The 13,226-nt window shown below is 38.3% G+C and overlaps 1 protein-coding gene across 1 annotated transcript in view; it reads left to right on the forward strand.

Annotated features, from left to right (window-relative positions):
• Window positions 1-13,226, forward strand: part of LOC107188703 (multidrug resistance protein homolog 49) — a 116,609-nt gene that overhangs the window by 83,348 nt on the left and 20,035 nt on the right. The window contains exons 6-10 of the mRNA XM_015577048.1: window positions 2,351-2,484; window positions 6,952-7,021; window positions 7,990-8,074; window positions 9,653-9,846; window positions 10,576-10,824. Of these exons, the coding sequence (XP_015432534.1) occupies window positions 2,373-2,484; window positions 6,952-7,021; window positions 7,990-8,074; window positions 9,653-9,846; window positions 10,576-10,824 (710 nt within the window). The 5' untranslated portion in view covers window positions 2,351-2,372. The remainder of the gene's footprint in view (window positions 1-2,350; window positions 2,485-6,951; window positions 7,022-7,989; window positions 8,075-9,652; window positions 9,847-10,575; window positions 10,825-13,226) is intronic.

Consider the following 13,226-nt stretch of genomic DNA (forward strand, 5'->3'; position numbering starts at 1 on the left):
GGAATGCTTTAATGTAATTAGCTGAGGGGGGCGAAGCGAAAGGGATGATTAATTTAAACGAATTTTAAGTTACTGGTATTGTAGATTGTGTGTGCTTGTGTAGATTCGTTTTTTCGTAAATTGTATTATAAATTTCAAAAATTAACCCTTTCGCTATAGCGGAACTGACTGTGGAGTGTAAAAAATGGAAAAAGTGTAGATATTTTCACATTACCCAAGCAACATACATAATTGTAAAAGCAAGAAAATAAGTGAGCCACTATTGTACATAGTTGCCTTTCGTTAAAAAACGTCACCCAGAGGGAAGTCATTATAGTAATGCTTAGTAGATAAAGGGTTAAACAAGAATTTGTTACAATGGTTAGAGGATTTATAGAGTTAAGCAGTAAAATCTGTATAAGTATTGTACAATTGCTGCAGTGGTTCTCATTCGAAATAGTAGTTCATCTCATTGCTATAACTTTTTGCCCTTACTTAACATTTTAAAAATTGTACCACGATCAAACAAAATGCGACGGTCTTTACTTTTGCGTGAACCTAACGAAAACAGAATAATATATTTTCTGTTCTCAATGCGTTCGTTACAAATACTACTAGGATACGCGTGTTATGGAACAGGACGATTCCATGTCTGTCTATTACTTGCAGTTTCTACTTGCCCCGAGAACTCGTGCATTCGTGCCCGATTAATACGGAAATTCGACTTCCTCGTTAACAAAGGCTCGTTCGAACAAAATGTACCCCGTATTTTCCACTTGCTTTTTCCAATATTATTGCAAATTTCACGATACACACTACCAGTTCGTAACAAATTTCAATAATTCCAATGCCCGACTACATTACCTCTCAATTGTCCATTCAAACAGAGAACTCTGTCTCGAATTCATTATGCGTAATTTCCAATAGAATAATATTTACAGAAATATTTCTCCATTTAAATCGAACGTAACGAATAAAGGAAAAAAGAACAAATAAACGGAACGGTCCATTTATTAACGATCTCTCCTCCTCTCAGCATCGAGAGATCGAATAGAGAGGGTAGGGAGCATCGAACTGCGCGTCTCGCAGTCAATTTCAAATTATCCTATTTCACGAGAGAGCTCCGCGATTTCATTTGTCTCCATTCCAATAACCGGCCGGTACACGCCGAGCCAATTTTTCCTTCATTGCCCGCCCGTCGACGGGGATAGTTTATAAAATTTCCCGTTCGTTACCGATCGATGCAACAATAAATTGTCTCCGAAGTCGCGCGCGCGTGGACCGCCCATAGGGCGGCTGAGAACACCACCAGACTAGTCCTTCCCTTCGTTCCGCGGCGTCGTAAATCATCGATGAGATCGCGGTACCGGAAGCCCACCCGGAAGGAGTTGCCAACTGGACGAGAAGACGCATTTGCAGCGTTTTGTCGTTCTATCGCACGCCTCGTTCTCGCGTGGAGACGGTATTCTTTCGATGTAGGGAGGTTCTTCGGAGCTTGACGCATTAGTTGTATGAACAAGATACTATTTTTATTTATACACAGATTTTATTTAGGTTGGTTTCTCTGTTTGTCACAACATTCTTGATTATATGTGACCAAAAATTAAATCGTGGGTCATCCATGAAAGAATTATATTGGGACACTAACAGAATTTTTATGGAACAATAGAAATAATATGATGTAAATATCATTTTAGAATGATTACTCTTTAATAAATAATATGCATACCCAACGATTTTATTTCTAGTCACGTGTAATCAAGAATGTTATAGATAAAAAAATTATTTTTTACTGTTTAGTGCGTTTTATTGAAACCGTGTAACTTGAAGCGTTTTTTCTATGTATATTTTGGTATTCTAGGGAAATTTTGAATGAAATGATAGAATTCTTTCGAAGATTGATGTGTTACATGTATTAATAAGAAATTCACTGTTTGTTTAGTAAAATTATAATAGAATTCTTACGAAACTTGTTATAGTAGGTATACCAATAAGTAATTCACTATTAGTTTTTAGTGAAATTGCAATAGAATTCTTTCGAAGCTTGATATATTCGGAATACCAATAAGTAATTCACTGTTTCCTTAATGAAATTGCAATAGAGTTTCAGTAGATATAGACTTCAAGTCAGTATGTCTACCTGCTCTTTTAATTCACGAAAATCGTGTCTGATAATAAAGAACAAAATTAAATATTATTAAGGGGGCATATGTTTTCATTTTTTTTACAAATATTAAATTTGGTAAAATACAGTGATTTATTCACTAGTGCATTTAATCCAGCAATAAGTAAATATCATTTTTACATTAATAATTTTACTGTTCGAAAACACACATGTCTATAATGGCAAAAATGTTTCTTCTGATTGCAGAGTTGTTAATTAAGAATGCGCGATGACACGGCGAATTTATCAGTGGACCGGAAACCCGGGCGAGAAGGCCCAGGGTATGGAAATGGAACCCCGCAAAACAAACTCTCACCACCAGGAAAAAATATTCTTGAAGTGTAAGTAGAACAAGAGTCTCATATACGTTCCACCACCTTTTCCGTTCGTCGAATTGATTCGCACCACCGATCTCTTGTCCGTTGCACCGTGATTTCATTAACTTTTCCACGTATAATTTCCACGCGTGGTGTTGATTGAATCGGTCGCGTTCACCGGGAAATTTCGGTGAATTAATCCGCCGCCGGGCATTATCAGCAACACCACGGCCGAATTTTTCAGCGAAACGATCGTGCACGAAAGCGAACAGCGGGAGGTTTTTCCATCGACGGTCACAATGCTCATGATCGATGAGTGGAAACATTGTTTGCCTATTCTTGTTGTTTCCCGTCCGATACGAACTGATAGAACTGCTGATCGATCGGGAATCGACGGCGATCGAGGTCTCGCGAATCGAGAACGTGTCGTTTTAGTGTATCGCCGAACGTTTTCGTACTGGATTATTGAATCATCTAAGAAGGTTGGATTACGTTGTGCCATATCGATTGATCGAGTATTAGGAATGGGATTGGAAAAGTGACGATGGCACTTGTGCCTTTGGATCTTCTGATCGGAGAGTTCTCGATTATTCGTTCTTGAAACACGTCACTGTCGTTTCTTAGGTATTAAATCAATTAAAATATCAACGTAAATTAGTAGAGAAAGCCACCTTTATGATTTCCAGACAACAATATTTTATGAGATTGATTGGTTGATCAATCGAAGCCGTAACGATGACGAGTTACAAAGAATCCAATTAAGTCCATACGATTGAATTAGCTTCGTTTGAAGTAATCGTGGGAGGTCCACGAAGATGGTAAAGGGTGGCGCTAAATATACAATCGTACGACGTTGGGCAAACGTGTAATTAGTGACGCAAATGAAACAGAAGTATTCTCGGAAGGTTTTTATTTGCTGGATGAATCAAGGGATTGCACATTACTATAAATTCAGCTATTTTGGAGAATGAAGCAACCTTGGAGGGGGATCATCGTCATTTCTCATCGGACGTTATTTTTATCTAACAATATATACCGTCGCGGTGTTAAAAATATAAATAATGTTTGCCACAGTGGATATTTCCACGATCGAGTCCAATTTTATCTACCTTACCGTGTATAATAGAAAAGAATTATTTTTACTTTCTAGATTTTTTTCAATATTCTAGGGGAAAGTATAGTATTCTTAAGTTTGAAGCATATTGACGTTGAATCTCGTCACATCCAATATCAAATTAAATATCAATAGTCGCTTTAACCCTTGTGTACTGTTCAAACAATTACCCCAGTGTTCCCTCAATCAATCAAAATTCAATATTTGAATTCGACCAATATTTGCAACATTCCTGTTCACACAGTCAAACGTCTATCACCAGAGTTAATATCTATCGAGAAGTCAGTATCCAGGCTGTCAATAAAAATGTGAGTATTTTGCTCGTAGTTTCAACAATTAATAACTTGGAACAGAAACCTCGAGAGCAATTTCGTTATTCTTAGCTTTTATTTTAGTTTACCGTGTACAAATCTATTCTGTGAAATCGACCCATATTTTTATTAACACTCTGTATATTTACACGTAACTTATACGACATTCTTATTTCAACACCTTGTAGGTATGATAGATGGTTCAAGATTTTTGCACACTACTGTAAGTGATATCAACATTTAGCTCTATTGCAGCGTAGACAATTTCAGCGTATTTCAAGAATCAGAGGGGATTGAACTCCTTCGCATACGTCGTCATAATCTGTGATGTTATCAGCTTCGTATCCTCCGTGTATAGTGTCGATCGTAGATTTGTCGCGAGAGTTCCGAACAGCAATTACAACGCTAATGGACCCCCTACGGGCAGATCCCGGCCGACTTCCGGGCCAGTCCATCGGTTGGCCCATCGCAAACTCCGCCCCGTAACTTCCTTCACCCTTTACCTGCCGTAAACCGACGATTTACGGAGTGTGCCACGGTGATTTATTATACCGTGCATCGCAGCTTGTCGCTCGGATCGTTTATTACCGTGTAGGAATAATGGGGATCGATTATCCATAGAGGATCGATGACTGGGGAATTTCGGTTAGGATGGAGGACACTTTATTCGGATCTTCTTCTTCATCTAGATGATTCTGGATCTTCATTCTTTAACCTCTGATGCCTGGTTAGATGAGTCTTACGTAAATGGAAGAAAGTTTCAAGAATTGTGGATAGATTGGTATTTTTTCATTTTGTGTACTGGGATTTCAAGAATCTTCTTTGAGAGATTTTTAGTGTTTTTGAATCGTTCGTTTAGAATTAACTCTCGATAGGCGGCGTTCGAACAGATGGTGGTACCTGGGTCAAAATCGACCCCTACTCATCTATCTTTAAATTTGTTTTGGAACGAATTCCTACAAACTATGCAGGTCTTCTTAATAATTCTTTATATCTGTAAGCTGCAATAGTCCATGAAGTTTCCGAAATTCTGGGTCAAAATTGACCCACCCCTTCCCCCGTGTTGCCCGAGGTTTAATATAACATCATTGAACTTCACTGAATTTACTCGAAATAAAATCCATAATGCTGAAGAACACCATACTGAAATTATAAGTAAATCATAAATTAATATTGGACCTGCAGAAAATCCCTTATAAAAAGTTTATCGATAATTAAGTCCAGATCAATTTCTACATTTAGAATTGTCAGGATAATCGAAGATGTCTAAAAATAACTTGAAAATCCTTTATATCCATCGTTCCGTCTAGGATACTTGATAATGCAAGTTCAAATGGAATTCTACTATCTTCTATAGAATCTATTTCTATCTTTCTTACATTGTGCAATTTTCCATACATACTGTGTTGCAAGATATATACGCACGTGCTGGATGCTTCTTCCTTGTAGAAGTATCATCGATTTTTCTGAATGTCTACAGGCGCCAACAGGTTTTACTATCACGATGCAAACTTATTCCTCTCACTTATCATTTTCATTTCTTGTAATCGCCCGTCACGCTCGCAGCAAACAATCACGCGCATACGATTCATGTAACTACGGTTTCAAAACTTTGTCAGCTGATTTCATAAGAAATATTCACAAGCGGAGAACGCGTCATCTTCGCCGCACAGATAAAAGTTTCAACTGTCTAGACAGTTGGTTGGTCTCTAAAAATTCCATTACCAGGTCCCACGAACCGTGTATCATTGATTATTTTATCAGATCCATAAATTTTTGACGTCTATACCTTTTCATCTTCCGCGTTCGTCAGTTCTATTTCTGCAACGACTTCTAACATATTTTTAATACAATTTTATCACCTAGAGCCATGAGAAATTTGGTGCCACTCTGAGTTTGAAAATCCAGTCGATTTTTCTACCGATTTTTTTTGATTTGTTCGATTTCTTATCAGATCAATCAATTTCCATCTCACAGCAAGCTGCCGCAGTCGTCATGTCGATCTTATTTCTCCAACGACTTTAACATTATCAATATTATCGCTTGTAAACAGTCACATGAAACTTCTTGCAACTCTAAGCTCGAAAGTTCTGTCAACCTATTTTGTAAGAAGCATTCACGATTGAGAAGCCATATGATCGTTATCATTGTTTACCAAGAATGGAACACACGCGGAGTTAAGTAAATGATCGAGAGCCTCATTAATTCCAAGAATTACGCGAACAACGTCTTTCACGATATTTTCCTTGCATGATTTCAATAATCCAGTGACGTGTGCGACCATCGACCGTGAAAAATCGGTAACGATTTTTACAAGATAATAAGACTGTGGTCAAATTAGCACCGACATCGGACGATTCATCTAACTCCCGATGTCACTAAAACTCGCCTGATCTTTTCAAAAATGTTGTTACCGATTTTATCGACCGATTACAGCCGACGTTGGTCGGAGATCGGGCGAGTTCAAATCTGATTGTTTTTTTTTCGGCCGATTTGACCGATGTTAAAATGGACTGTCACAATACAGAAGTGTTGCAAAGTTTATTATGTCGACAATTCACCAATTAAATTTCGTTCCACGTAAGAATAACCTCGTTTCGCGCATGAAACGTGATCTAAGACCGTTCATTGGCAGAAGATCGGCAGAGATAGCGAGCTACAAGCAATCTCATGCGTCTGTCTCGGTCGAAAACTCGTCCGAGCGTGAGGTTATTCTTACATGGAGCCATAAATACACAAATATAGATTGTGGATCTCCACACATAGCAATATAGTTAAAGTCCACTGGATTTCTATGTCCATGCATGGAACGGAGGTTAGTCTAAAGCATTGTGACCAAGCTGTCGGTCGATCAAATCGGCTGACGTCTGACGAAAACAATCCGACGACCGATGTCAGCGCCAATATGACACGATCGGTCTGACTGGACCATTGATCGACGAGTCTCGCTCTCGTGCACGTCGTATGGACGACGAAACTAATCTTTAAACGCTATCTTCCGATGCATATGAAAACTATTGTTGCAGGATGCTTTTTGTGTACGGTACCATCTATATTTCATTTCAGACACGCTCCAAGACGCGGAGAAGGATAAAGAGGAAACTGAGTATATGCTACAAGAGAATGGCAAACCAATGTACGAATACGATTCTTACAGATGAATGTTAAAAATAGAAATGTATAAAAAAAAAAATAGGAAAAAACCCAAGTACAGAGTCAGGATCGTTGTAGAAAAAGTTGTGGGAATTGTTAAGCGAATCCTCGTATGAAGGACCGGAAGAATCGTATATGCCTGACATAAAAAGTTTTTCTTAATTGTAGCAAGTATACGTTCACGACAGAACACTTCCGGATTACGATATTGTATTTTATTAAATTATGAGAATTAATAGTATTAATATTTATAATTATGATCAATTAATTTATATTTATTTTAGGTTGGCCAAAAAGTTCTTTGTTTTAGTTCAATACAAAGTACTGCTCCTCGCTAATAAAATGTATTACATATTTTGAAAGTTGATACAACAACGCGTTGTTTAACAAAAAATTCTTTAGGATTGGATTGAATTTTCCTGAATTGACCTTGCTTTGAAAATGAGTAATGAGAAGCTATACTTTCCAGCATTTTTGTTCATTTCCGTTCGGTTGCAGCACCATTGCCATACACGTAGGGAATTCTTTTAATAATTTAATATAAACAAAACGAGTTATACATCTTCTATCCCCCGAAAATACATCTTGTCGCCACCCATTTTCAAAATCCATTTTTAATGATTTTTTTTTCTAAACAACTTGTTGATTTTTTTTATTTCTTTTTTTTTCAGAATATGTGTATATATTATGTTATTAGTTGAAAGCAGTATTGTGTATTGAAAAAAGTCATCATCTACAGCAGAAATGCGACATTACTTTTTGGCCAACCAATGGAGATTTATATGAATAAATCGTGAGTTTTTTGCTGAAGTTTTTTGATGGATTCAGCGATTTCCGCGGCCGGAAGTGCTCTTCGACGAGTATAGATCATTCTGAACGAGAATTCGTGATTTCGTGAAATGTTCACGGGGACGTTATTGATTGAACGTCGACGATTTTTTGTGTCCACAGTGAGTTCGTACCACCGCAAAAGAAGGAGGACGACAAACCGGTCGCGCCGGAACCAACGTTGCCACCAGTGCCTTACTTCAAACTTGTAAGTTTTTCCCGCCAAATGTTCGCGGTCCCTCACACTTATATTTTCGATGTAACCGGAAACTCGGTCACGCTTGAGCGTTGTAACTTATATTATAAGTAGCGGGACGAGCGTGTTAACGTTGCTTTCATTTCTACTATATTTGCATCATATATAACAAATTCGTCCACTTTTAGTTGCTGTTGAAAGTTTGGCTCTGTAGAATTAAACTAAATTCCAGTAATCAGTATCCTAATCCATTTATAGAAATAATAAGGAATTACATCACTATTATAGATGAAACACTTTAATTAAAATTATTATAATTATCCCGGAGGTAACTGTACTCAACTACGTGTTTTTAAAAGAAAGGTAACTACGTTACTGTAATTAACGCACTCGCAAACAAATATTTATTTCCCACCACCCCAAAATTAAATAGTTTCATTACAGAAAGATTTTTTATTAACTGCTTAACATTTTTCCACCTGCGGGCACGTTGACGATGGTAATTACCGGCGAGGTGCTTATAAATTCTCTTTTATATAAAATTTAAAGAAGATTTTCTCATTACATAACGTCGCTGGGGTTACCGTGCTGCAATTTGCTGCTGGTAATGAAGAATTTATTAATAGCTTTTTCGTTGCTGTTAAACGTTGGTTCTAATACGATTACAATGAGAAATGGACGAGGTTCATAACCACCGGTGCTTTCACACTTTTATTTTCAAATTATTTAAAAATTATAGGAAAAATGTTTTCTTCGTGTTAACATTTTGACAGCGTTTAAAGCCATTTTTCGTTCGTTTAATAATTTACATTATAAAATTATTATCCATAATAAAATCCATGATTCTTAGATTTGAACAGTAAATACTTGAGTTATTTCAAAGAAATTATGGCTTTATAAGTTTGTATTGCATTGCTAATAGGAACCTAAAATCTCAGATCCTTGTTTTAAACACCCTGGATACTCACAGATACGAAAAATACAAGATACTAATATTTTATTTCTATAATATAATACATAACCACTGGGAACGAAAGGATTGAAACTTCCCTGAAACTCTCAGCGAATCAATCACACAGTTCCGCGTTTCCGTTCCATCGGACGGAAAATATCGAAGTTCGCGTCACCGATCCTCTTTGTTCTCGAGAAACCGAACGGAGCTTTGGTCCCCGTCGATCGATCCTCGCCTGTGTTTTTGTTTCGTTGCGAGTCGTGGATCGCTATCCATTAATCGCCGACTAGGCCGACATTAATTTTCCCCGGGGGGGTTAAATCTCCCGGAAAAGCGGGAAGTTTGCGCTGGGGCACTAAATCATCCGCGAATATGTTTCTGAAATTTTCGACTAGTTCGCGACAAATTGCCGAGGCTCCGCGGAATTTCGCGAAATTCCCCCCTATGCGGGCGGATGCCATCGCTTGGATAATTAACATAACGTCGAACCACGGCCGCGATTAATTAAACCTTCGTCGTCGTCGTCGTCGTCGCGTAACCACACCCCATCCCCCAGACTCGTGGAAAGTTTGATTTTCAGTTTGATCGCGTCGTTCGTAAAGTTTCAACACGAGAGGTATCGCCTCGGTTGTTCGCAGTTTCGATTTGCAACATGCGGGGAGCTGATGCTGATCTTCGGCGGCCTGATTATGGGAACGCTGACAGGCCTCTGCATACCGATATCGACGATCCAGTACGGTGAATTCACCACGTTGCTGGTGGATCGCAACATGAAGAATCAGACGAGTACACCGACCCTCATTATGAAGTGGTTCGGAGGAGGAAAGGTCTTGTAAGTGTTAAAACGAATACACTGGGATTTTCTATTTTTTTTTTTGTGGGATTGGTATAGCGACGTAAGGTTTAAATTCTTTACGGATAAATTTATTAACCTTTTACCTACTACTAGCCCTTAGTGGTCTCCTGCTGGGGTTTTTTTTTGGAACGAACCGCCGCTATTGTGGCTTTTCTCTAATAAGTTTTTTAAGGGGAAGCCACTGTAGTGACTTACTTGTTGATCTCGTACGAATATCGCGAATTTGATATGGGATTAACTATAGTTCCCTTGTTTTAAAATATATCACAGAGAATTATACTATTAATTATAAACCATCTCCGATCGTAGGATCCCATTTGGACTCATCATATTATTAACATTTGTAACTGTCATATTATTAGCCTGAAAATTCAATATAGCATCGTATCGTGTAGTTTAATTTTTTCCTGTTAGGTGCATACATTCTCGAAAATAATATTTATAAATTATTTAATTAATATTAATTTTTCTTTATAAACAATTATTTTCATTATTTTGTTTTTTCAATTTTCCTCATTTTCTGACATCCAAGAAATAACTATATACAAATAATTTTTTTTGGTTTGAAAGAAATAACTCAGGTCCAGAAGGGTTAAATTGTTTATGTTTATATTTATATTGTTACGGTTGCTCCTAATTTTTTATATAGAAATAAATGCATCATTATATTGTAGATACGATAAATTGAAATGATTCTGGTTGCAGGGGACCAAATTCTACGTACGAGGAGCGAATGATCGCGCTTTACGACGATTCGGTAGCCTTCGGAGTGTCTTCCGCGGCATTATCCACGATACAGTTCTTTTTCGCTATATTTACCGTGGACTTCCTGAACATGGCGGCTTCCAGCCAAATCGCCAGGGTCCGAAAGATGTTCCTGCGTTCGGTTCTCAGACAGGACATGACGTGGTACGACATCAACACGTCGACCAACTTCGCCAGCAGGATCACCGAGTGAGTATTCTTCTTACCGATATTAATTAAATGGCGACACTTTTAATATTAGCTTTTTATAAGAATGCCTGGATATTTTGAAGAATTTCTTTCTAAAATACACACATATAAAGACAGATCAGTTCATCTGAACATAGCTAACGCCATCTAATACTAAAAACAATAAAAAAAAGGCATAATTGAATAGTCCTCAAGTATTATTTTTATACGACCAAATATGAACAACTCCTAGCTTAAATTACATTTACGAATCAATGAGTTAGATAAGGCTTTTAAACATGCGAGTCCAAACGGACCCGGTCACCGTACTCCGAGGGTTAAAAGGTTAATAATCCCAGAAAACAGCTTTACTATCCTCGAGTGAATTCGTTAGCGAGTAAACGTGTTCCATGAAATCGCTGCATTACACAGCTTTCCCACGAACGACTCGAGAGCAATTGAAACGAGCGTCAGCCCCTGACGCGCTCCTCTCATGGCAGCGGTATCCGTAGTAGCCATATTTTCTAACGGTGATCCCATTTCAAAGGGGGGTGGTATCGTCTGTTCGATCTGGATGTGTCCTCTGCTGATGTAAACGCGTGGCAGCGGGGACTCGAGGCGTGCGGGCGGGCGAAGTTCAGGAAACGGAATCCGGCCATCAACAGGTGGCCGCCCGCGAGCCCCCTGACGCGACCGTAGGTATACCCGCACCCGATACAATGTCTCTGCTGTCGCGGTCGACCCGCCGCGTAATTGTCGAAAAGTCAAGAATACGGGATTCGTAACCGGGGCTAATTAAGACGGCCACCGGAGAGACAGCGGTGTTGCGCAACGACGTTTATTCCGGGAGGCGTGTTTGGTGCAATGTACCCCGTTGCACAACTGCGATAAATCGCGATTGCGAAATGGAACTGAGTGAGCGTTAAACTCGAAAGAGTGCATTCTTGAGTTATTCGGTAATAATAGGTGCATAGAGAAAATAATAATAAGATGTGTGGACCTGAATGGTTATTTGACACTTCATTATAGATGAGATTGTTTAACGCCGAACTATTATTCACATATAGGTACGCATGTCTCATAAGGGAAGGCACGAAAGCGTCCCCCTCCGATTTTGATGAAACTCCGTATGTCTGTTAAGCAATCAAAAATAAGGGATACGTATTTTTTTTTATCGGCTGAGGCGCGACTTCAAGGGGCGAAACCACCCCTCGAAGTTTCGATTCGAAATTTTTTTGTTATAAACAAATTATATTTTGGACAATTTGTTAGCACCATATTATTGTACATAAAAAGCCGCAAACCTCGTCCATCAGAAGTTTTCACGTGTCTCATCTGGTTTTCGAGATAGTACTTTCGCGTCGAAACTTCGAGGGATGATTTCACCCCTTAAAGTCACGTCTCAGCTGATAAAAAAAATACGTATTCCTTATTTTCGACTACTTCATACTTAATTCTTTTTAATACTGTTGGTTATTGATATTTCGATATTAATTAGGCGTAAACAATTTTCATAGATAAGAATCTAGTAAAAAATGAATGTATTCCCCGAATTTGACTTGTATATCAAACGAATTCAATTACTAGGGTTGAACGTCATCTTGAAATCAAATTGGAATCAGACCATATAAAAGAACAAAGAATCGTATAAGTAATGCAGTCAGCCATCTCGATCAATTTCTAACGTCACCCACGGTTAAATATTTGTATTCTTCACTGTACTCAATTACGAGTCACTGTTCTACCGTACCGGAACAAGCGTGCAAACGCGGCGTGACTCACGTCTCCCATAGATCACCGCGAAGACAATGAAGACAGCTACAAATAGCACCGCAGAATATGTATATCAGACCAGTTTATAGGATCGTTTGGCATTAGAACCACCTTGGCTCGGCAACTAGCGGCGGTCGGCGTTCATTTATAATGGCAATTACGTAAATTTTATTTGCGCCACCGCGGGACCACGATAAAGTTTTATGAACCTGACCCCGCTGGCCGAGCGTCTCTAGCTGCGGGGATTGAAACGTCGTTTGGTGCATTAATGAACGTAGCCATGAAAATTGGTCCGCGATTTTGTGATTCATAAATTAATCGCGTACATACTTTGATAACAAAAACGTTAATAGAACTCGCTAATTAAAAGAAAAAATTAAATTCAATAATTACATTGAAATTTACTCCAATAATTTCTAATAGGGTCAAAGATACCTTACATTATTTGGAAATGAATTTCTTTTTCCTGATTAAATATACACTGTGGCATAGATACTTCTTTTATATAACACGAAACAGTTTATATGTGGACTCAGGGCAATGTTAGCTCCAGGATTAACACGCGATTACTTGTTAAGACACATGCAAGTATTCACACATTGTTGCACGGCACAATTAAACATCATAATCACCCGGAACTTCGTTTCGAT

This window comes from Dufourea novaeangliae, unplaced genomic scaffold (genome assembly GCF_001272555.1).
Source record: "Dufourea novaeangliae isolate 0120121106 unplaced genomic scaffold, ASM127255v1 scaffold16, whole genome shotgun sequence".
Taxonomy (NCBI): domain Eukaryota; kingdom Metazoa; phylum Arthropoda; class Insecta; order Hymenoptera; family Halictidae; genus Dufourea; species Dufourea novaeangliae.